The sequence below is a fragment of the Rhipicephalus microplus genome, chromosome X (genome assembly GCF_043290135.1).
Source record: "Rhipicephalus microplus isolate Deutch F79 chromosome X, USDA_Rmic, whole genome shotgun sequence".
In the NCBI taxonomy this organism is placed as follows: Eukaryota; Metazoa; Arthropoda; class Arachnida; order Ixodida; family Ixodidae; genus Rhipicephalus; species Rhipicephalus microplus.
The window spans coordinates 40,972,387-40,994,766 of record NC_134710.1 but is presented as its reverse complement, the minus strand read 5'-3'; the positions used below and the strand labels follow the sequence as shown (position 1 = coordinate 40,994,766).

General features: G+C 43.5%; 1 protein-coding gene across 4 annotated transcripts in view; it reads left to right on the top strand.

The window, feature by feature from the left end:
• The window catches only part of LOC119175844 (eukaryotic translation initiation factor 2-alpha kinase 3), an 87,585-nt gene that overhangs the window by 5,681 nt on the left and 59,524 nt on the right, over positions 1–22,380 (top strand). For 3 of the 4 annotated variants that reach the window (XR_012886639.1, XM_037426846.2, XM_075876283.1), the window contains 8 exons: positions 3,222–3,349; positions 6,159–6,393; positions 6,499–6,634; positions 8,980–9,114; positions 12,642–12,761; positions 13,795–13,915; positions 19,430–19,538; positions 19,839–19,957. Coding sequence is in view for 3 of the 4 variants with exons in the window: in XM_037426846.2 (XP_037282743.2) it covers positions 3,222–3,349; positions 6,159–6,393; positions 6,499–6,634; positions 8,980–9,114; positions 12,642–12,761; positions 13,795–13,915; positions 19,430–19,538; positions 19,839–19,957 (1,103 nt within the window). In the remaining variant the exon portion in view is untranslated. The remainder of the gene's footprint in view (positions 1–3,221; positions 3,350–6,158; positions 6,394–6,498; positions 6,635–8,979; positions 9,115–12,641; positions 12,762–13,794; positions 13,916–19,429; positions 19,539–19,838; positions 19,958–22,380) is intronic. The other variant, XM_075876282.1, reaches the window with a different exon arrangement.

Sequence of the window (22,380 nt, the reverse complement as noted above, 5' to 3'; positions counted from 1 at the left end):
AAACCTGCGACCTTTGAATAATGTGTCGGATGCTCTAGCAACTGAGCCACCGTGGCAGCCATCCCTCTTTTTACTTTATGGGGTACGTATGAACATTTAAACGTGCCAGTGGCAGTCAGCGCTGCAAGTAGCAATGACAGTGATTGTGGAACACTCTCTTTCAGCCTGTTGTTGTCACATAGCACGTGATCTCAAACCCTTGTCACATGGCAAATCTAATGTCATTTACAGCGAATGTCATCTGTTTGCTGCCACATGGGGAAAGTAATGTCATTAGATGAAAATGACATTTCCTGTTGAGTGAGTTCACAGAGCACATTCGTAAGCAATTTCGAACTAAATGCGTAGTCTCGATGCCAGGCACCTTTCAGGGAGATGGCTGTTAACCTACGTATTTGTAAGTTTTGTAATTCATAAATATTATATTTATTACTGTGTTAACTTAGTAGTGATATGATGACGTAACAGCACGTGCGATAGTGTCTAAAAGAAAAGCTACTCTCAACCACAGCGGCTGTAGCTGGCCATGTTTCATTTGTGCTCTGTAGTCGTTTTGTCATCGTGTCCTGTATTACGGATATTGATCATCTGATTGCTCCTGTTGGGGTGATCGAGGCGGTGACTACATAAAATTGCTGTTGCTCTTTCATATCTAAAGCCGGGGAGGAGTCGGTTGGGCTCCCATGCTTCAGTTCCGGTCATATCGTCGGCCATGTTGGTTTTTGACTGGCTCTTGGTCTGACTTCGTTTTTGTCAAGCAGCTAGGGCAAGTTGTGTTGAATGGCTGCATTTATGTTCTAGCACCTTTTTAGCAAGAAAAAATATTTTTGAGGCTACGCACCTGCACTAGCAAGTTTTTTATAATAGGTCTTGATTTCTTTTAATGTCACGACTCAAGAGTGCTAAGGTCAGGGTCAATAATTTAAAGTTACATTTGTTTTCGTCGTGTGACAGGTAAAATGATATTATGTTCACCTAATGTAATTTGTTGCAAATGACTATAAATATGCCATGTAACATGGGTATTATTATGACCTAACAGTTGACCAATAATCCCTCTCATACTATCTGAAAGCATCAAGTCTGTCAGAACGAGACTCTCACTATGAGTGAAGGAAAAAAGAGGAAATGTTAAGGGCTTGTTTGCTTCATTATACACAATATTAATGACAACTAACAGACAGTAATGCCAAGGAAAATATACGGAATGTTATTAGTAGTCAATGTAATGTTAATCTGAAAGAAAGAAAATTGGACAAAAAGATAATTGCCGTGGGTTCATTTTGCTCATGTGGCACTGTATTCGTGTGCAAGTTTAGTTGGCAATGAAGGGAAAGGTGCGGTGGCGAAGCCGCACATGTACTCGTCTACAAAGTAGTCCGGTACGGCTCGCGTTTTGAACGACGGCTATGTTCGAATAATAACATTCTATACTATTTGCTTTGTTTCCTTAGACAGTCATTTGTGAGTGAAAAAATATATCGCAAGCTCCTTCGGCGAGTCGACAAAATAGCTGGAGGGCGAAGAGTGCTCACAAAAAGGTTTAGACACCATTTCGATCGTGACGTACGTACATGTGAAATGTGTTACGTTTTCATACGTGCAAAAAATGTGAAATGGCACTGCATAAATCGAAACCAATATGAATATCTCCTTGGTGCATACTGCGTCTGTTTATAAACAGCGTTCCGTAGAAAATAATGTTTTTTATTGTTTTCACGGGAAAATCACGGATGCTAATTGGGACTACACTCAAACCTTGTTATAATGAAGTTAAAGGGGAGCCACAAATATTTAATTATTTCATTATATCCTTTATTTCGTTAATTGATTATAACAGTTTGTGGCAATGTGTGCTCAGATGGGCGCACACCTATAAGCATGCAAAGAAGGAAACCGCCTCGCGGCCCGGTGTACCGCTACGCGACCACGCGTGTGACGGAAAATAAACACAGTTGAATCTCATCAATTCAAACACGCTTAATTCGAACTTCCAGTTAATTCAAACTCGCGCTGTGGTCCCGTCAAAGCTATGTGTATTTTACTGGGCGAGAGTGCCCTATAATTCAAATGCGCAAGCACTTGGGACTGTTAATTCGATTATACCGCGCTTCGAAAATGCTGTCAGCACCATGCCCAATCTCGCGGTGGCACCTCTCAACGCTGCGCGCGAAGAAGGAAAAAAAGAAAAGGAAAGAAAAGACTGTGGTGGATTGTTTGCTCTCTCAAATGCCGATCTGCAAGGCGTCTGTGCCACACTTCTCCCTTTTCTGTCCCTGCACGTAAGAGACCCTTCTTCTTTCAAGGCCGTGTGCGAACAGAGAGGAAGAAAAAAAAAGAAAGAAAGCTGTAGCAAAGAGCTGGCTCTCTCTCTCTAATGTCGTTCTGTTTCTCTCCGCGTGGAGATGCTCCTCCTTTCTCGGTGCAGAGGATAGCAGCATAGACGCAGTCATTGTCGTCGTCTTTAGTGAGTGTTGGCGCTGGACTTGGCCACGTGCTACTATGCTTTGCAAACTGCGTATGAAATTTATTGACTCGCTGCAAGGCAAATGTGTGCAGACGCACATCACCGGTTACTTCAAATAATGACGGATATCCTCTGATTTGTGAACAAATGTAAGTCCTCTGAAGCTTCCCCATCGTGTGTTTTCAAGTGAAAGGAAAATTGCTTTGCGCCGCGGCGCCGCTTCTCGGTCATATGACCCACTGAGCACTTCCTCAATCCTCTGTGCTGGCTGTGTGAGGAGGACGGCTCTGTCGGCCCCGCGTGGCGTGGCTATAAGGTCCGCGCGTGAGTTCTGCTAGAGCTGCGCCGAGTGAGCATTAAACTTCGCAGAAAACGTTATACTTTACACACTACAGTCGTTTTTTTTTTCTGATAGACTATTTGATAGACTAATTTAATTCGTTATACCCGTTTACCAGTTAATTTTACTTTTTTACAATGAGGTTTAAAATGCATGGTTCTCAATGGAGCTTTTAAGGGGAATTTTATTTATTTCGTTATATGTTACGTTATAACGAGGTTTGAGTGTCTGTTCTTCAGTGGCGGTACAAGTGCAGTTTGGCTCCATAACATTCCCTTTATTGCAATAAAAGTTGTCCACGACCATAATGGCATGCACTCCTTGTCACATCATGCAAGGCATCTCTAATATCTTTACCGTAACAGCACTACATCAATATGCATTCTTATACATTGCTGTGGTATTTGCGTACAGGTGCGGTACATCTGCACCATGAGCGGCTGTGACAACACCAAGGAAGACTTCAGCACAGAGGATGTCCTAGTAGTGAAGCGCAACACTCAAACAGTCAGGGCTGTTGAGCCGCGCTCTGGGCGAGAAAAGTGGGTTGGATTTGTTGCTTTTCTCATTTCTTTTCTTTCTTTCGTTTCTTTTCCACTTCTCTATATGGCATGGAATGTGCAGCTGATCACTGTGATTATGTGTAACCCTCTGTGCCCGGTACATTGAACGTTTTCTCGCAGTAATACATAGGACCTGTTGTCATAGGCTGCAATGGTAGAACTCCTTTCCACTGAAGAAGTGAAGGAAAGCAAATGGAAAGATATTTGCATGTAGAATTCCTAAGCATATTTTTATGATATAGCAACATGAAAGTGTTTCTTTTGGCTAGGTGGATCAAGTACTGGTGAGTGGTGTTTCATAGCTGTCTTAACGAAAACGAGGCAATTCAACCAAAGTGTTGCCAACAACACTTTACATGTGAGAGGCAAAGATGCTATTTTTTCACCTTCTTCTCGTCTTCCAACTTCTGTGGAAGCTCAACGGATGTGGTGGAGAAGGATGTGCTTTCTCTCAAGTCTGCAGTTTCAAATCTGCTTCGTATACATTAACATATAAGAACATCTGAAATTTTGGATGTTAAAAATCTGGTGTAGATTTTTTTAACTTCCTATCCATATTTCAAGTCCAAAATGCCATTAATTGAGCCACCACTTCTGCCACATCTATCATCATGTTGGAACTAGTGTTTTCATGAGTGAATACATTTGCAACCGTAAAGGTATGAACAACCTGGCAGCGCGGCATTGACCTACACTCAACTCACCGCTCGCGAGATGCCACTTTCCTCTGTTTCTCCCGCGTAGTGTCGGTGAATTTCGGCTGCTGGCCATATGGCTCTTCACACTATTTTTGCCGCTGGAGATGGCTGCCGCTCAAGCAAACCACCAATCAACGCCTGATTTTCCCCTCTTCCTATTCGCATATGGGTGTCACCTCCTCATCTGCGCCACGTATTTCTATCTGTCGGAGAGAAGCAGTGAGTCGGTAGGTGCGCCCCTTGACATGTTCACTCTTGCGCTGCCGACAATGTGGACAGCGTGCTTCTGGTTATCGTGCTGAGGCGCCGATGGGCCTGAAAGTAGCTTTATCGCAATACGAGACTGTAGTGGGGGGAAGAATATTGAAAATTCGAAGGGACCATTGCTACTCAGATGTCGATTATATTTGTCTTCGGGAAGTTTCAATAATAAAAATTTAAGTGATTTATATTCGACTGTTCGAATATCTGCGCAGCCCTACCTTTTTTTAGTATTTAGCAGATCTTGAAGCTGGAAACATTTGTGATTATAAATATTTTGCTTTCTTATTGCACAAAATCCCATTTATAGAACCTTTAAATGCTTCTCAAAGATGGACTATTGGGCAAGTTCATTAGTCATTTTAAATGATGGTGCATGAAACAGACAGTAGCGTACACACACATACAAAAAAGAGGCATGAATGCAATATAAACAGTTTGTGTTGTGTTCATGTTTCGTCTTTCTTTTGCTACTAACCCTTTCTTGCATTCCTGCTTGACATTTCAGATGCATCTTATTTTCACTGCTTAGCAAGCGAAAGGCTGCTTTCAGTCGCCTTTGAGATTGTAACAGCCATTTGCGCTATCAGATACTTTGACTCAAATCACTGGGTAACTGTGTGGCCAGTGCTGATCCCTTTTAAACTTTATTATAATTATGTGAATGTTTATAGCCATTGTATGTGTTCAAGAAATGTCTGTCAGTGAAAACCTAATACAGTAGGTTCTCTGTAGATGGAATTTTTGCCTGAATGGAACAACTGCCTCTAATACTATTGGTTGATACTCAAATTCTACACCACTGTTCATCTTTTGCCTAATGGAACTCCTGCTATACAGAGTATATTTTACTGGCCCCTCCAGTTTCTATTTAATGAGAGTCTACTCTATGGCATCTTGTACAGCTTCTTTAAAGTACCTTTCATGTTTCCGTTCTTGTCACTCAGCAGTGTAACACTATGCTGCTGACATTCGCGGTGTGATGTTTGTGAAATCTTACTTATTTTTATTGCGATAGCAATTAGATGGACACTCTCGGCTGGATTTTGCCGTCGGTGTCGCCGTCACTCAACGTATGTGTATACGTATCTATATATTTGAAAATGCAAGAAAGAATACAAAACCCAGAAAAAGACTCAGGCGTGCGGAATCGAACTTTGGTGCACTGAATCGTGAGTGCGAAGCGTTATCCACTGCGCCTCCGAGGAGCACGTCCTCTAATGTTCAAACGGCAAGCTATTTATATCTGCCACTTGCTGCTGGTGATGGGCATGTCGGGGGGGGGGGGAGGACGACACTATTGTGTTTTCAGCCTTATCAGCAAGATGGCGCAATGAGCGCGCGGCTGCGCGCGTCTCGGGGGGTGGGGGGAACTATTGCGTTTTCAGCATTACCAGCAAGATGGCACAATGAGCGTGCAGTGGCGCGCGGCCTCAACTTCTACGCGTAATTTGCTGCTCAGAGTGGAGAAGGTGGGCGCTCGCGCACCCTTATCTCGTGGTGGGGACGATCACACGTCTTGGCTGGCGTTGGGCTTTCACTAGAACATTTATGTTGTAGTTACTGGGTGCACAAAGGTTGCTGCAATCATTGTAGTCTCCATTTATAAAAAGCGTCTGCTTTTCAGACACAGTGAAGTAACAACTGAGACGCTTATTTGCGTGCATGTATACCTGTCGGTACGTTTCGTGCGTCATTGTGCGTGATAAACGCGGGGCACGTTTCGATCTGCTTTCCACTCTAAGCATGACCTTCCGATTTGTTGCTATCGCATTCATTGCTTCGCCTTTGCGGCAAAGCTGTGACTTTTAAAAAAAATTTTTTGTCAGGTGGAACTTCAGTGTTGGTGAGAACCAGCTTACCGTGTTAAAGGGCTTAATGGCCAGTTGCAGTGGAAGCAGCAGCAGTGACAGTAGCGACACAGACTCCTATGTGGTGGAAGAGCCATCAAATTGCTCCAGTGGGGAAAGCTGCTCTAAAGAAAGCCTTATTCAAGTGGTGGTGCCAGAGGGCCTAGTTGCTTCCACTAGTAAAAGCAAGGGATCACTGGAATGGTCAGTCAAGGTGGGCAAGCTTCTTTAATCCACAGACTTGAAAAGGTGGCAATTCTCTGCTATTTTTTTGTTTTTTAAAATATTAAGATGTTGATTTGATTTCTTTTTCTTCTAGCTTCCTAGCCCAGTTGTTGGAGCATGGCATCTACGAAACGGAGAGTTGGAAGTAGTTGACCTTTTTGAGCATAGTCGCATCCTTGGCTTGGACGGCCCTAACCAAAGCAAACAAAACAACCCTGTACTTTATCTTGGTAAGTAACGTGGGACACTGATTTGCAATATTGAACCACCTGCTATGGTGGCTTGGTAAATATTACATTACAATATTACACTGTTAAACACAAGGTTGCAAGTAATAATTCCTAATCACGGGGGCAGAATTTTGATTAGAGCAAAGTGCAAAAACACTTGTGTGCTTAGATGCATTAAATGCATGAGTGAAGTTTTATTTAGGTGTGCATTAAAGACTCGACTGGTCAAAATTAATGTAGAGTCCCTAACTATTGGCATACCTTATAATCATATTGTGGTGTTAGTGTCACAATGCAGAAACAGCAGCAGTCGAATACAGGAAACTCACTTTAATTGTACCAGAACACTGGCAAACTGATCAGAAGAGAACCGCATCTTCTCCTCTCACTGCGCGTGTTCTTCGTTGTTCTCTTGGTGCTGCATATTCAATGTGGCATTTGCCCCCCTCCAGAGAGCAGCGTCCCGATGCTCTTCTACAAAACACGTAGTAGATGTATGGTGTAAATCGGTCCGAAAAGTAGGGCTTCATTCGCACAACTTGCACGATTTCTGGTTTTTGCTGGCGAGTTGTCGAGGGGCTGTCAGGAACGACCATGTAATTAACGTCGCTCAGGCGTTGTAAGACTGTGTAGGGGCCAAAATACTTCTTCAGCAATTTTTCAGACAGTCCCCGGCGGTGGATAGGACTCCATACCCAGACTTTGTCGCCAGCCCGATAGACGACATGTCGGTGTCGAATATTATAACGTTGGGCGTCGTAATTTTGCTGCTGGGTGATTCGGACGCGCGCAAGCTGCCTCGCTTCTTTTGCTCGTTGGGTAAAAGATACAGCGTCCAAATCGATGTCATTGCAGTCGTGCAGTAACATGGCGTCAAGCATCGTCGTCACTTCACGGCCATGAAGAAGACTGAACGGCGTTCTTCATGTAGTTTCTTGCTGCACTGTATTATAGGCGAACGTGATGTACGGTAGAATGTCGTCCCAGTCCTTGTGATCCACGTCAACGTACATACTCAACATGTCGGCAATAGTCTTGTTGAGGCGTTCTGTCAAGCCGTTGGTTTGTGGATGATAGGAAGTGGTTTTCCGATGGGCTGTTCCACTGAGCTCAAGCACTGTCTTCAGGAGCGCGGCCGTGAAAGTGGCACCTCGATCCGTTATTACGATTGTTGGAGCACCGTGCCTCAGGACGATATTTTCTACGAAGAATCGTGCGGTTTCAACGGCGGTGCCACTTGACAAAGCCTTTGTTTCCGCGTAGCGCGTAAGATAATCAGTGGCGACTATTACCCACTTGTTGCCAGCATGGGAAGTCGGATGTGGTCCAAGGAGATCCATTCCAATTTGGGCAAAAGGTACCATGGGCACTTGAATTGGTTGTATTAGTGCAGCTGGTTTTAACGGTGGCGATTTTCATTGTTGGCAATCGAGGCACGTGCGCACGTAATGCTTCACAATAGCTGGAAGTCTTGGCCAGTAGTATTTCTGTTGGATTCTGGCCAATGTGCTTGTGTATCCGAGATGACCAGACGTTGGCTCATCGTGGCAAGCACAACGTATGTCCTCACGGAGTGACGTCAGAACGACAAGTAGGTGGGTGCTTCTTCTTGGAGAAAAGTTCTTCTTGTAGAGAACACCACTACGTAAGCAGTATGACGGCAGGCTCCTTGCAAATCTTTTAGGGACGGTTGTTGTCCGGCCATTCAAAAATTCAATAAGGGGAAGCAACTCACTGTCTTCTTTATGCTTGCACGAATTCGTAGTGGTGTCAACGACTCCTACAAACGCCATGCTGTCATCTTCTGTGTCATCGTCGTGCTTTATCGGTGACCTTGATAGGCAAGTTCACACTTCTGAAAATATGTTATAAAGGTTTATTCCGAACACTGTATCTATTGCAAGACTGTTTTTCATTTACTTCATTATGGCTGGTATTTCGTTATATCCAGGTTTGTTATATCGAAGTTTGAGTGTATATTACAATTACTTCTATTAAGATCCCCTATAATTTCTTTGGCATCGTTTTCTGTTCTCAATAATATTGTGTATAACACAGAAAACGAGCCTTTTTAAGTTAACACTTTTTTTCCTCCAGTCAGAGTCCATAGTTATTCATTTTGCAAGGTGCCGGTGTTGCATGTGATGGTAGATATTGGTATGGGATAACACTTTCCATGATTTTAGTAAGCCGTTTGGCAGCAGCTACACTTGGCAGCAATTCGTAACACTCTTGTGTCCCAAATTGCTGCTGCCATGCGCAATTGTCTGCAAGCAGCGGCACACAATATATATTCACACTGCTGGTGTTCTCCAGATTTTTCCTAGTAGCATACTGTTGCACAGGTATGCATGAGAGGCAGCTGTACGTGCAACATAGTGGCAACATACGCTCTGAAGTTTCCGGAGGATACTCGCAGCTGATTGATCCTCACCGGAGCAACTTGCCTCAAGTTGAATGGAAGCCCTATCTCGCCTCAGGTATGAAACATATAAAAATATACTGCAGGGCCTAGACCCTGCGGGAGGCCTTTCGAATTGTTTCTTCGTAAAACTTAAATGACACTACATTTGTACTTCAGAGCTAATTCAAGAAAATGCGGGAACTGTTCCTGTTCCTTTAGTAATTTTACTATTGAACTGCTTGCGAATTTGTGAGTGGTGCAAAATTAACTGCTTTTGTGATGTGTCTTGGGAGGAAAACTTGCCAGTTCGCATAGTAAATACAACTTTCTAGAGGAACAATGTACATGCAAGGGCTTGATTTTGGAAGCAGGGGCAGAAATACATGATACTTCCACAGATACTAATAAAGCAAATAATTAAACTGAGATATTGCTATTGTGTATATATCTATATATCTGTTATTGTTTATTTATGAAACTGTGCTAACATGATGCTCAAGGTCCAGATGCTTTCCATGCATTTGCATGATTTTCATATCTTTTAGGCGAATTCAAAATGCTGCATGCTCAGTACCTCCTGGTAGTATGGGCATTATGAGCACGATGTGCCATTCTTGACAAGAATGCACCAATGCAGTGTTTTCAAGGGAGGAATTGCAGACAAGACAGATGAATACTGTATTGTTGTTGTCGGGCAAGATTGCTTCAAAGTGGGCGACATTTACTGTAGCGTGATGATCAACACATCATTGCAAGGCTATAAAAAAAGTGAAATAATTCAGAAGTACGCTGTAGTGGTCTTAAAGAGGCTCTGAGATAAAATTTCATGGCCGAGATAGCCTGTGGGGTCAATTCCCAGGAACGTTCATATATGATCTGCAAAATATCAACAGCAGACATAGCTTGGAAGTTATTTTGAATATAGTTCTGAAGTTAGCCTGAGCCCTCGAATCCGTTGTGTCATTGACATTCTAGAAGGGGACCCTTAGGAGACCCCCTACTTCCCTCCCGTCACCATATTGCAGTCAATAAAACAAGTTAGGATGACGTCATAGCGGCCATTTTTATTTTGCTGCATTTGTTTCCGCAGTCTATATTTTTTGGCGGCTGGTTGTGAGTGCGTGGCCATGGTGCTCGCTTAAAAGTTTACTATTCGAAGGTAATTTTTGGTGCAGGCTGTGCGGAAGTGTTATAGTTTTGTGTGCTGACGTGGTCAAGAGCTGCGCACGCTAGCTGACCGTAGTTTCACCCAGTTTTTGGAGCTCTCTCAAACCGAAACTGAAACTGATCGATAAAGAGGGGCCTGTAATTAATTATCTTGTGCGTGTTGCAGCAAATTATGTGTCGTGTCATGATTAACAAGCCCCCAGCAACGCATTATAGCAGAAAAACCTGAGGCCAAAGTTTTTGTGTCAGTACCCCCTTTAAATTTGTGTTTTTTCCTAGGTTTCCGTTAACACAGCTACTAATCTGAAAGAGTGTGAGGGAACTCTCATTGACATCACAAGAACTTTATTTAGGTCTTAAGGAACAGATATTTAGGGGAGCCATAGGCCTCCCGCCATATCAAGTTGGTGGCTCCGCCCCGCCCACGATGGGACCGGAAGTCGAAGTTCTGTCGCGATGTCGCGGGCCCTCTGGACGGCCTGGAGTTGTGTATGAAGGCTGCTACTCTTTAGAGATGCATCCTATTGCTCCGTGATGGGAGCCTATTGCTCGCCTGAGGCTTAGTCAAATAGGGGTTGGGGGCTGGAAATTTTTTTTTGGCCAGACGGTAGTGGGAAACAATGAGTTAGTGGGAAACAATTTCATGAAAAGTACACAACAGAGATTTATAAATGCCAACCCCATTTCGAGCATGGCTATTCGCGACAGCGTGGCATGGGAAATTGTGCGCTATCTGGTGAGCCTGCTCGTTATGGTTACATCCGAGTGGGTTAGCTGAGCCGTCTAGATGGGCTGGAAACCACGCGATGTGGTGCCCTCCTTCGCTGCGCTCCTGGGTTCTTTGAAGTGCTTTCACCACAATACTGTTGGCCTGTTCAGACACAAGGGCGTTTGAGAAAGATCTGACTGCCGTACACGAGTCCAAGAAGACAACAGTGGTGGCTTTTGCTCTGTGAAAAGCCAGAGTGATCGCTGCTTCGTCTGCCACATGGGCAATCTTTGTATAAACAGAGGCTGCATTGACCAGCAGGTTGCCTTGCGTGTCCACGGCCAAAATAGCGAACTTATCCCCACAGTGATATCTGGCAGCATCGACAAAGAGAGCCTTTAGTTTGTGCTGATTTATCTTTTTAAGTATGGCCTTGGCTCTCGTGACTCTTCTATTCTCGTTATGCACTGGGTGGATATTATGGGGGATGGGGTCAACCATGATTCCAGTGCGGATTTCCCTGGACAAGCGAACTTTCGTCACCTGTTGATGGCGAGGCTGAATACCCGCATCTTTAAAATCTTTATCCCTGGCTTAGTGGATGAAAGTCTGGTTATTTAAGCAGCTGTGTGAGCTTCTATTAGCTCGTCGATAGTGTTGTGGAGTCCTACCTGCAATAGCTTCTCGGTGCTGGTGGACTGCGGAAGGCCGAGCATGCGCTTGAGGCCTGTTCTGATTAGAGAATCGAGTTTGGCCTTCTCCGCTTTAGCCTAATTGAGGTAGGGTGCGATGTAAGTAACATGGCTTAGAAAGAATGACTGGTAAGCTCTGATCAAATTGTCCTCTTTTGAGGCCACCTCTGCGATTTGAGATGCGGGCTACAAGTCTTAGTACATTACTAGCCTGCCCCTTGAGCCTGTTGAGCGGCTTTGAGTTACAGCCCCTGGCATCATTGAGAAGACCTAGAATCTTTACGGAATCCCTCCTTGCTATGGGCTGCCCATATTTAGCTCGAATTTCTATCGGCAAAGTTTACAGAGGCGTAAGGTTATAAACCCCTTATCTAGACAGTCGGTATAACAGAAGGTCTGATTTATCAGCGGCGAGTTCAAGGCCTGTGTTTGAAAAAAAGTCTTCCATAGCCTCCAACGCGCTTTCTAAGGAGTGTTCGAGCTCAGCCAGAGAGCCACCCAGTGCTCAGATCTTGATGTCGCTCGTATAAATGGGGTGACTTACGTTCGGGATTGCAGCGAGGTGTGTGGAGAGCCTGTGCATGGCGATATCAAATAAGAGAGGGGAGAGCACAGAACTCTACGGGTTGCGGCAGTTGCCGAGCTCGAAGGGCCCTCCTGAGACCGTGCCTAGCCGAAGATATGTCTTGCGATCTGCGAGAAATTACTTCGTGTAGTCATGAAAACACTGGTCCCGGTTAAGAGAGGAAATCTCGGTGAGGATGTATTTATGCGCCACCCTGTGGAAGGCCTTGTAGAGGTCTAGTGCTTGGATTCCCCTCATGTCGCGAGTCGTGTTATCAAGGATAGCTCTCTTAAGCAGAAGCATAGCGTCCTGTGTGGATAATGCCTCTTGAAAGCCAATTAGGTCGTGTCTAAAGAGCTCCTTGTTTCCTATATGTTCTGTAAGCCTGTTATGTACCGCTTGACCTGCAACTTTGCCAATGCATGATGTAGGGCATATGGGCCTTAGGTTCAACAAATTTTTCTTTGCAGCACCAAGCAGAACACCAATCATCAACACTGGTAATAAAGCAGCACCTCCAATGCTGGAACAATCCAGTTCTTCTAGGAAGGCACTCATGATTAAAGATGACATTTTAGACTACCCTTTTGGTAAGATAATGCTTATCTACTGTTCATTAAATCTACAGTATTTTTGTAGTTTTACTGCTTCCTTGCAATGTATATGCTGGGAATCATTGTCAACAAAGTAGACAAGAACTGTCATTACGCTTTCTGATATGTACTACAGTAAAAGCTTGCTAATTTGAACTTTGTTAATTTGAACTGGTAACCTGGTCCCAGCACAGCCCTCAGTATTTCCATCGGAGAAAAATCCTGATAATTATAATGAATCGGTATCTACAATACTTAATTCAAACTGGGAGCCTTTTGTTTTGATCGTTCCTCACACGAGTCTGCTGAGAGTGATCACAATTAGTTGCAAAACCAAACCAAACCAAACCAAATTTACTAGAGAGGCTAAACAATGAATGAGCAGCATTTCTCAGTAGATGAGAATTTGGATGCTGCCTCAGAGCTATTGAGCAAGTTTCAAACGATGGTCATGGAGCAGCGATAAAAGAAACAAGTAAATAAAAGTTATTGATTACTTATAATTTGATTGCATTAACTCTGCCATTTAAATTGATGTGTTTTGGAGCATAAATGAGGTGATATGTTTCGAATTTAATGTTCGCTGTGCGCATGAATGCATGCTGGTGCTTTCAACTCCACAAACTTAATTTATAAAATCACCTGCCACGAATGTGTAGATGTGCCTAATTCACGATAATGAGTCCTGAGGTGGTTTGTTTGGGTTCTTTCCGCGCAGTGTGACGTGATTTATCCATTCATTCTGGTGCCCACCTGATAATTCAAACTTGGCTTAATTTGAACAATTTGATAGTCCTCGAGGAGTTTAAACTAATAAACTTATACTGTACTATGTGAAAAGTAGGGGAAAAACTTATAAAGTTGCCGTGGCAGATTTTTATATCTTTTTTTATCTTTAGTATGGCATGCCAAATTTTTTGTTTTCTTTGCTGGTCGCTGTCGGTCTTAGAATGAATCGATTTGCTTTTCATAAATGTAACAACTTTTTGACTCGATGGCTTCAACTGTTGTGGCTTGTTTTTTCATCCAGATACTGGCTACTACCTCTACAGGGGTGTGGATTTAGACAACGATTCAGTGCTGTTGTGTGAGAAAGAGGAAGTGGCTGAAACATTGAATGAACACATTGTCAAGTCTTTACGCTTTTGGTGGTAAGTTCATATCATCTTGATTTTGAGGTGAAAGTGTTACTCTTTGCTATTATGCATGTGTCGTCTGTTTCATCTTTCTGTCCCATTTATTGGGCTTACCAAGTACAGCACATCTGTTGTCTGATGAAATATCTGCTGTATGACATCCCCTGAAAAGTGTGAATATGGGCATCTGTGTCAAAAGAGGGTGCTTGAGAAAGTGTGGCAACTTCAAGTTCTGCTTGTGTACTCTCCTTGCCGTGCATGACTGCAAGATTTGGCTGAGTTGCTCACAGCAGTGTTTTTTCATCATGTGCAAAGGGTGGTTCAGGGCCCCTTTAAATGCATTTCCTATTTTTGTGCAAATTCCACATCCCCACTTTCAGCTCGCTGATAAAGAAAAAGAAAATCCTCGCGTATTGCTCGCACATTTGATATACAGGAAAGGCTGTATAAAAGCTACTGCTCAAGCAACATAGCACATATGTAGCCAGAAAAAGCTTTATTTAGCAAGAAGAATATGCTGTCGGCAAGGCCAGTCACAATTCACCCATTGTCACTGCTCTCGCTAGAGCTATCACCTGAGCCGCAGTCCTCACTGTCTTGCACAATGTCATCTTTGGTGCCATCCATGTTGTTTGTGATGCAGCACTTTTTGAAACTTTTCCGTATCATCTCACCAGGAATAGCCTTCCATGCCTCGAGAATTCGCTTGCAGAATATGGTCATAGTATCAGGCTGTCGGACGTGTCCTGTCAACATCAAGCCATAGAGGCCTTCGTCCATCCACTTGGTGTAATTGCGCTTGACATGCGCTTTGAAGGGCTTGTTAAGCGACACATCTAGAGGCTGTAACATTTACATTATTTTACCCGGTATAAAAACTAAGTCAGTGCCATTGCGTGAAAAGCGGTCTTCACTTCCTCGATTGTGTGGCCGCGGAATGAGTCAGGAACGAGCATAGACCTCTTTGTGAGCATCGCACTGGGCCTCTTCTCCCATACTGTCTTGACCCAATCCACGTACAAGTCACTGTTCATCCACGCATTCTTGTGTGCGTGAACCAACACACCGGCAGGCAAAGGAACTTTCAGACGAGTTTTTCTTTTCAGGGTGACGTATGGTCTCAGTTTCGTGCTTGGCGAGGGCATAAAGCAAGACTGTGCAGCGCAGTTTCATGTTCCCGGCAGTCAGCACGCTCACTAAACTGCTGCCCGTCTTCTCAATCTTCGTGTCCCACGGCATTTCAAAATAAACAGAAGTTTAATCTGCATTGCCAATTTATGAGAAAATGTAATTGTGCTGCTTTCTCAGGCCAATTACATATCTGTGGTACTTGAGAAGCTTCGCCTTGTAAGAAGCCGGCAAGGGACGACATATTGTAGTCCACTGTCTGATAGACTCTGGAGTTTTGCAGACATGTAGCGCCGCCTGTCAATGCAGTTTTAAGTCATTCAAAGTCCGACTACCCAGCACTGTTGCTGCGCAACCATGTGCAACTAGTGCATGTGAAACAACAATTGAGTGTAATATTAGGTGTGTTTGCCCACAGGATGCTCGTAAAAAAAGCTACGAATTTCTCTCCACTAGTCGGATGTGTCACTGAAGTGCTTGCTGGCTCTCTTGCCAGAACGACGGCGAAAACAAAAGCAGACGCAACAGCTCCGCGCTCTACCAAGAAAGATCTCAGTCGTTTGCTACTGTAGCGCTGTGAATTGCCACGAATGTAAAGGACTTCAGTTTTACCCATTTCCGTAACTTTCCCGAAACTGACCGGCGAGAGTGCTGGATACGTGGGCCGTTGCGAATGTGTTGGGTAAGCGAATTACTCGCGTTTTTCATAGGCGTTCGCATGAGAAAGTGTGATAATGCAGGTCTCCAATTATTGTTTGGAGTAGCCTTAACGGAGAACCACAGCAACATTGATTATGAAGCTCAACAGCGCCTCTGACAGCGGTGAGCACCGTGCAATAGTAAACTGCAGTGACGAGAGCGATAAACATCGCACACACTGCGACCACCGATTATTAGAAGTGATCACCACCACACAGCATTGTGCACGTAGGAGGCTCTAAGTACTGGTTTTAATTGGCAAATGCGAACACATACGTCATACAGGTGAATTGCAAAATGTTGGTCGTGACCACCATCAGGTTTTTGTTGTCTCCGCGACTGCTGTAGCTCTCTCAGACCTCGGTTATGCCTTTCATTGTGCGCTGTGAAAATTGCATGCATGTATCCTCATTTTCAGTGTATACAATAGAAAGACAACCGTCAGCAGAACCGTGTAGGTTGCGTAATAAAACAGTTTAATGCACTGCAAGCGATAGGTGGATTGGGAGTGCGATTGTAGAGGCGAAAATTGCTGTGAACTTATCCGTTCCAGAGAAAGTGAGCTTCGTACCACTGATCGCAAGATACTTCATCGCTTTGTCATCATGTGTAGGCCCAAATTTAACGCATTTAGGCATTTCAGAACGCATTCTGTAGTGCTTGCCTCGAACTCGATGTTATGCAATGCTCGCTTGCCCTTAAATTGCGAGTTGCAGCACACCAAAATAACTTAAACATCTCTTGCATTGTACCCCCAGTTCGCTTTGATGAGCTTACTATTTTTCTGAAGCGAGGTTAGATTGACGGAAGAAGCTTGCCAGGTCTATGACTTTCAGGAGACCGCGCCTCAACATCAATGGAAGAGAAGCGCCTATGCACCCTCGCTTGCAGACGGCTCTCTTCGCACTTCCCATTTATGGCCAGTGTGGTGATGAGAGTGCTGGTGGCGGCGTTTTTCACAGCGCCGCCTGGGCAGAGTCTGACGTCTACTGAGAGCCCTTGTCGCTTCACAAAGCAGTGCAGCCATCCGCGGCTCGCATGGAATCTGTGAGGTAGGCGGGCCATCTCGGTCGATATAGCATGACCCCTGGTTCTCACATCTTCGATGAACTTTACTAGGTGCACTTCCAGCTCAGGGTTGGCACCGGTAGTGAGGCCACGAAAGGACGTACGGTCGCGGTTCACAGCTTATAGGCTCTTTGTTCTCCACAGTCGCACGCAGGACTCTTCCACATCGTGCTGTTTTTCCGCTTCGCGATAGACAAATTCCTCGGTGACAGTGATGATCTTGAGCTCTTGCTGTGCTGTGAAGGACTGCCACCGGATGCTGCTTATGGTGACAAAACAGATCAAGTTAGGCCTGGCGAATGGGTCGAGATGTGGAGAACTAGTGGTAGCAGTGAGGTAAACAGAGCTCACACTCAGTGACAACTTTTCTTGACAGCACCGTGGAAGCAACAGAATTGAAATGTAATCCTGCTACTGCGGCCAAAAGTATTACCTAAATTTAGTGATAATATCTCATATATATACCTTGCTGAAATAAATACTGCTTTATTTATCATTATTTGCGGGAAAAGTTGCAAATACTGGTATCGTTCACATTGCAAAAATGCCTTTCTTTTACAGTAAAAGCTCGTTAATTCGGATTTCACGGGACCGGAAAAACTGTCCGAATTAACCGAATGCCGAATTAATGAATGAACAGGGAAAACAACATTTAAAATGTAGCTGCAGAAGCATACCTTTATTTGTTGAAGTATTTTGTAATTGTCGTCTGTGTTTTCGCGCAGATGCCGGCTGACATCACAATTTTTCTTAACTGTTCTAAATGGCCAACAGCACGCAAGCTGTCGGGAGTGTCTAGGCAAGCGTCCTCTAATATTAACAGCGCCTCCGAGACTTCCCGTGAGGCGCGATGAGGTCGCGGCTGTATCTCCTCGCATGATTCTTCGTCGGAATCGTGGTCTTCATGGGCGCCCGTGACATCATTAATAATCTCTTGATCGGTCAGGAGACCACTCGTGGCGACACCATGATCAATCGCGATGTAGTCCTTCGCGTCGTAGTTCTTCACGTCGTAGTTCTGCCGCTTTTTCGGCGTTGCCATCACTGTAGCGTACGATGGTGGTGGCATGCAAATACAGTATCAATGGAAGAAAAAGAGAACTACGCAAGAAGAGATGGTTCCGACACGACAACACAAAAGAAAATGGCGTCGGAGGCGCTGAGTGGAGAAGAAAGAAGACGCCGACGTTCGGTGACGCTGCGATCGCCCCCACTAGTTGATGATGACGGCGATGCCACTCAGGTTTCGGTTTCACTCTAGTGGTGCCAGCGCTGCTTTATCACACTATTGTGTAGCAGCAGCCGTCAGCATTTGTCCGAATTAAGCGGTGCGGAGCCGAATTCCGACGAAATAACGAAGGTTTGGTCCCATAGATTAACATGCACTTTGGCCGGGACCAATAGAGCCGTCCGAATTATCCGAATTTCCGAATTAACGGGTGTCGAATTAAGGAGCTTTTGCTGTATTTCTATTTCTTAGACAGCACCACTTTTTCGGCAAGCCCTTTTCCAAAGTAAACATGGGGTCTGTGTCGTAGGGGCATGTGGAGGGTGGTGGAGGATCTTTGTGCGGCCGCAAACGTCCAAAAAAACATACTTGTAATGCAACAGTGAGGTTCACACTCAACAATCAAATTGTCTCTCGCCAAATGTTTCTCTAATTGCTTCAATGATGCAAGCAAGCAAAACTGAAATTGGCCGTAAGATGCCGTACTACTTGTGGAGCAAGACGACTTTGATGCGGAAACAGTCTCCGTAGCGTTTGCTACACTGTTGAGAGGCTTCACGGCACAACACATATTGCGGTGAAGCAGCACTATAGAAAAACCTCTGCGTATTATCTGCACCCCCACTTGGCCGCTGAAATTTAAGTTTTTAGTGCGGGTTATATGCGTGAAAATATGCTACGTTCACATTATTCCCTTACATTGAACCTGCATTATTCTTTCTAACTTGTGGTCATAAAGCTCCGCAAATTATGATGATTTGAATCCGCATCACATTTCTTCAACACAACTATTGATCTGTATCAGGTCAACCAGAAATGTAAAGAATAGAAGCATGAAGAAAAAAAGAATGTTCTCTTAACTTTTGGTATATTTATAAAAGAATGTGAAGTACGCAGTGGCCTGCATGATGTGTGAGATATCTGTTAGCGCATTAAAGCATGTAGTATTCAGAAGCTAAGAGCATGCAAACACTTCTGTAACATTCAAGATATACAATATATGTATGCTTAATTTATGGAATAAAGTACCTGGTGTAGTGGAGCATACGCACTAACGTGTATGCGCCTTCCAAAGAGAAGGAAAAACCCCGTGCTCTGATTGCACGAGAACCTGGGCCGCCTTTGCCAGACTTGTCGTACGGCCATTTTTCGTTGCGACATCGCTGCGACTTCTCCGGTTAAATACACGTCATCACACTGGTTAACATTACATGTCTTCTGTAGAGGCAGCATCTAATAAACAAGGGTAACCTCTGCATTTTTGTTATTTTCTTGAAGAGAATTCAATTCAGTTTGTCAGAGATGCTTAAAAGAGCAGTTGATCTACTGACATTCATGTATTCATGTATAATATGTGGTGTATTCAATACTGGACCAGTATGTTTTTTTTTTTTTTTTGGGTGCAGGAAGGAAATATCGTTGATTGTTCTAGCTACTTTCATGATCAACATTTTCATAACGAAGCATGTGCTGCGACGTTTCAAGCTAAAGCATCTACAAGAACTGTCTTCCAAGGTATAATGACTTCTTTTTTAACTTTACTATTCACTTTTATGAATAATGGTGAAAAAAATTGAATTTATTGTTGAATTATATTGTATTTTGCTTGTATGCCAAATGCATTGCCATTTGTTTGAACACTAAATTTATGTCCCACCCTGCTAAAATAATCTAATTGCGATTGAGGGAAGTGTAAATAAATAAATAAATAAATAAATAAATAAATAAATTAAATAAATAAATAAAAAGTAAACAAAAACATTGTGTTGTGCACATAGGCGAAGACTGCTTTTCATTTGTTGTCTGTTTGTTTAGGAAACAAAAAGTAATTCAGGATCAGAGTCTGCAGTTATACCTGTATCTGAGCAACCAGTTGGGCAACCTTCTGTGGATGTTGGCTCTACTCTGGGAGACTTGCCCAAATACACTTCCAGGTGACTACTGCGATTTTGTTTGGATTGCTTGTGGCACAAAGCTTAGCAGTAGCCTTTACAGTCTGAGCATCTGCTAGCTAAAATTTGTATGCAAAAACACATTTTCATGTGTTGTTTTGTTCATTTCTTTTCTATTTTTCTCAATTTTATAGTTTTAGAGAGACAGCGGCTTATTAAATAAATTAACATTTATCTGCTGTAAGTTTTGTAGATGTTGTGGTTCTTCCTTTGTGTGATGAATTCCTAGCATTTCTGTGATCCCTGTTAGGAAAGGATGCGATTATTTTTCATGCAACAATGGGGAAAGGGCACTACTGCTGGGTTTGTTGACTTTAGGACAGTGTACAGAGAAGTGACCACCAGGAGTTTCTCAAACACTGGTTTAATCAATGAGGAAACAGTACAGTTAAAATGAAGACGAAGCAAGAAATAAGCAACACACCACACAAAGCGCTGACTATCAACTGAAATTGATTCTGGTGAAAAAACATGAACAAGTACATGCATAGAAACACCTCATCACAACATAAAAAAGTAAAGATTAAAATATGGCACACTGCGATAAATGTTGTGGGGTCTCGATATGGCGAGCGAGCACCACGCCACGCTCTTGGAATGAACGGACGCAGAAGACGCGGTCGGTTCAAACCAAATAACATACGTACATTTATTTAACTAATTTATAACGACGATATCGTCCGCCGAATCGATACATAACTCATTATGCAATACGCTAGGACGTCGTTACACAATAACACGACAAACACACTAACACACCCAATGCGGCGTCGCCAACGTTTGACTTACCACGCGGGCCCCCGGCGTCGCAACCCGCGGTGCCACGCACCGAGGACCTACGCCAGAGACAACCGTTCGCGGTAACCGCCACGCGCAGAAGAGGCTCGCTCAACTCTCGCTCGCCACCAAGACCTGCCTTCCGCCAGGGGTCACCACCGGCACTACCACTCTACCAACAGTGGTACTCAAAGCGAACACAACCTGAAGGGACCAGGAAAATGTATTCCATTTAACAGAAGTTTTGTTAACTGAGAGATAAACAGGGGCACAGAATACAAGTACTAAACCTATTATATCAGAAACAGATGTTCCATTTGAGCAGCAATTTCGTTTAACAGATTTCCGTTTGCTGAGAGTCTACTGTGTTTTCTATTCTACTCAAACACTTTTTTTGGTGCTATGTTCAGTGGATCACCGTAAATGCATTTTGAAGGATCTTGAACAAGTCGGAAGTTTTCATCAGAAGTGGTGTGGGTTCATTTACCAAGGGAGCAGCATGCATTACTGTTTACTACACTGGCTGCTGTGGATGAGGGTGCACAGTAATAAAAGTAATTCATTACAGCACCTGCCTCATCCTGCCAGCTGTTTTGAAAGCAATTCTGATAAGATGAGATTATAAGTTATGTAAGGAACTTTTGCTAAACACGTTCTATGAAACATTTAATTTTATTTGATTTCAGTCAGCAGTAGCTGTGCTGAAAGCAATTCGGATAAGATGAGATTATAAGTTATGTAAGGAACTTTTGCTAAACACATTCTATGAAACATTTAATTTTATTTGATTTATGTCAGCAGTAGTAGTATTAGTAGTCCTGTTAATTTTTCTGTAACACTCCTATTCAAAGTGGAACTAAAATAATGCTCTTCATCCAAATAACTTACTGACATGCTTTGGCCGCAAAATAACACACACAAAGTAAAAAAAACACTAAACGACAAGCACAAGCGGCTTGTGCTTGTCGTTTAGTGTTTCTTTACTTTGTGTGTGTTATTTTGCAGCCAAAGCATGTCAGTAAGCAAGTACCAACTAGGCCAACAATCAGTATTGTCATCTAAATAAATTGGCACTGTTTCACCTGTTTGCAGTATGATTAGCTGCAGAAATAAATGTGGGAATGGAAGAGCTCAGGGGCGTATTCACTGAAAGGCAGCACATGCTTGCTGTGTACCACAGTGCTGACAAGATGGCTGTGTTTTTTGAGTATGCCTGCTGTACTATTTTCACTAAATGCCACTGATATTTATGTAAAACATTGATCACTGTTTCCAATTTGCCAATGGGGAGATTTCTTCCTGCTGCTAGCGAACCTTCTGAATATGCCCCGCATTCATTGTGACAGAATTGAAATGAAAAAGAAATTAACTGAGATATTAAAGAAAAAGGCTTGGTTAGCTTGCTAGTGCATTCACTTGAACGCTGCTGCTTAGAGTGTTTCAGCTTTGTATATTCAACTTTACTGTGCAACGAGTCGAGGATAAAGTTTACTGTGCGTCTGAACCAGTTTGCAAACTGGTTCAGCCAAGTAAATATTAGTACAAGTTTTTCAAGTTATCCAGATGTAAAATTGTAAGTACAGCTGCTGTTAATGTGGCATTGCCGTGAGTTAATATTTCACGAAATT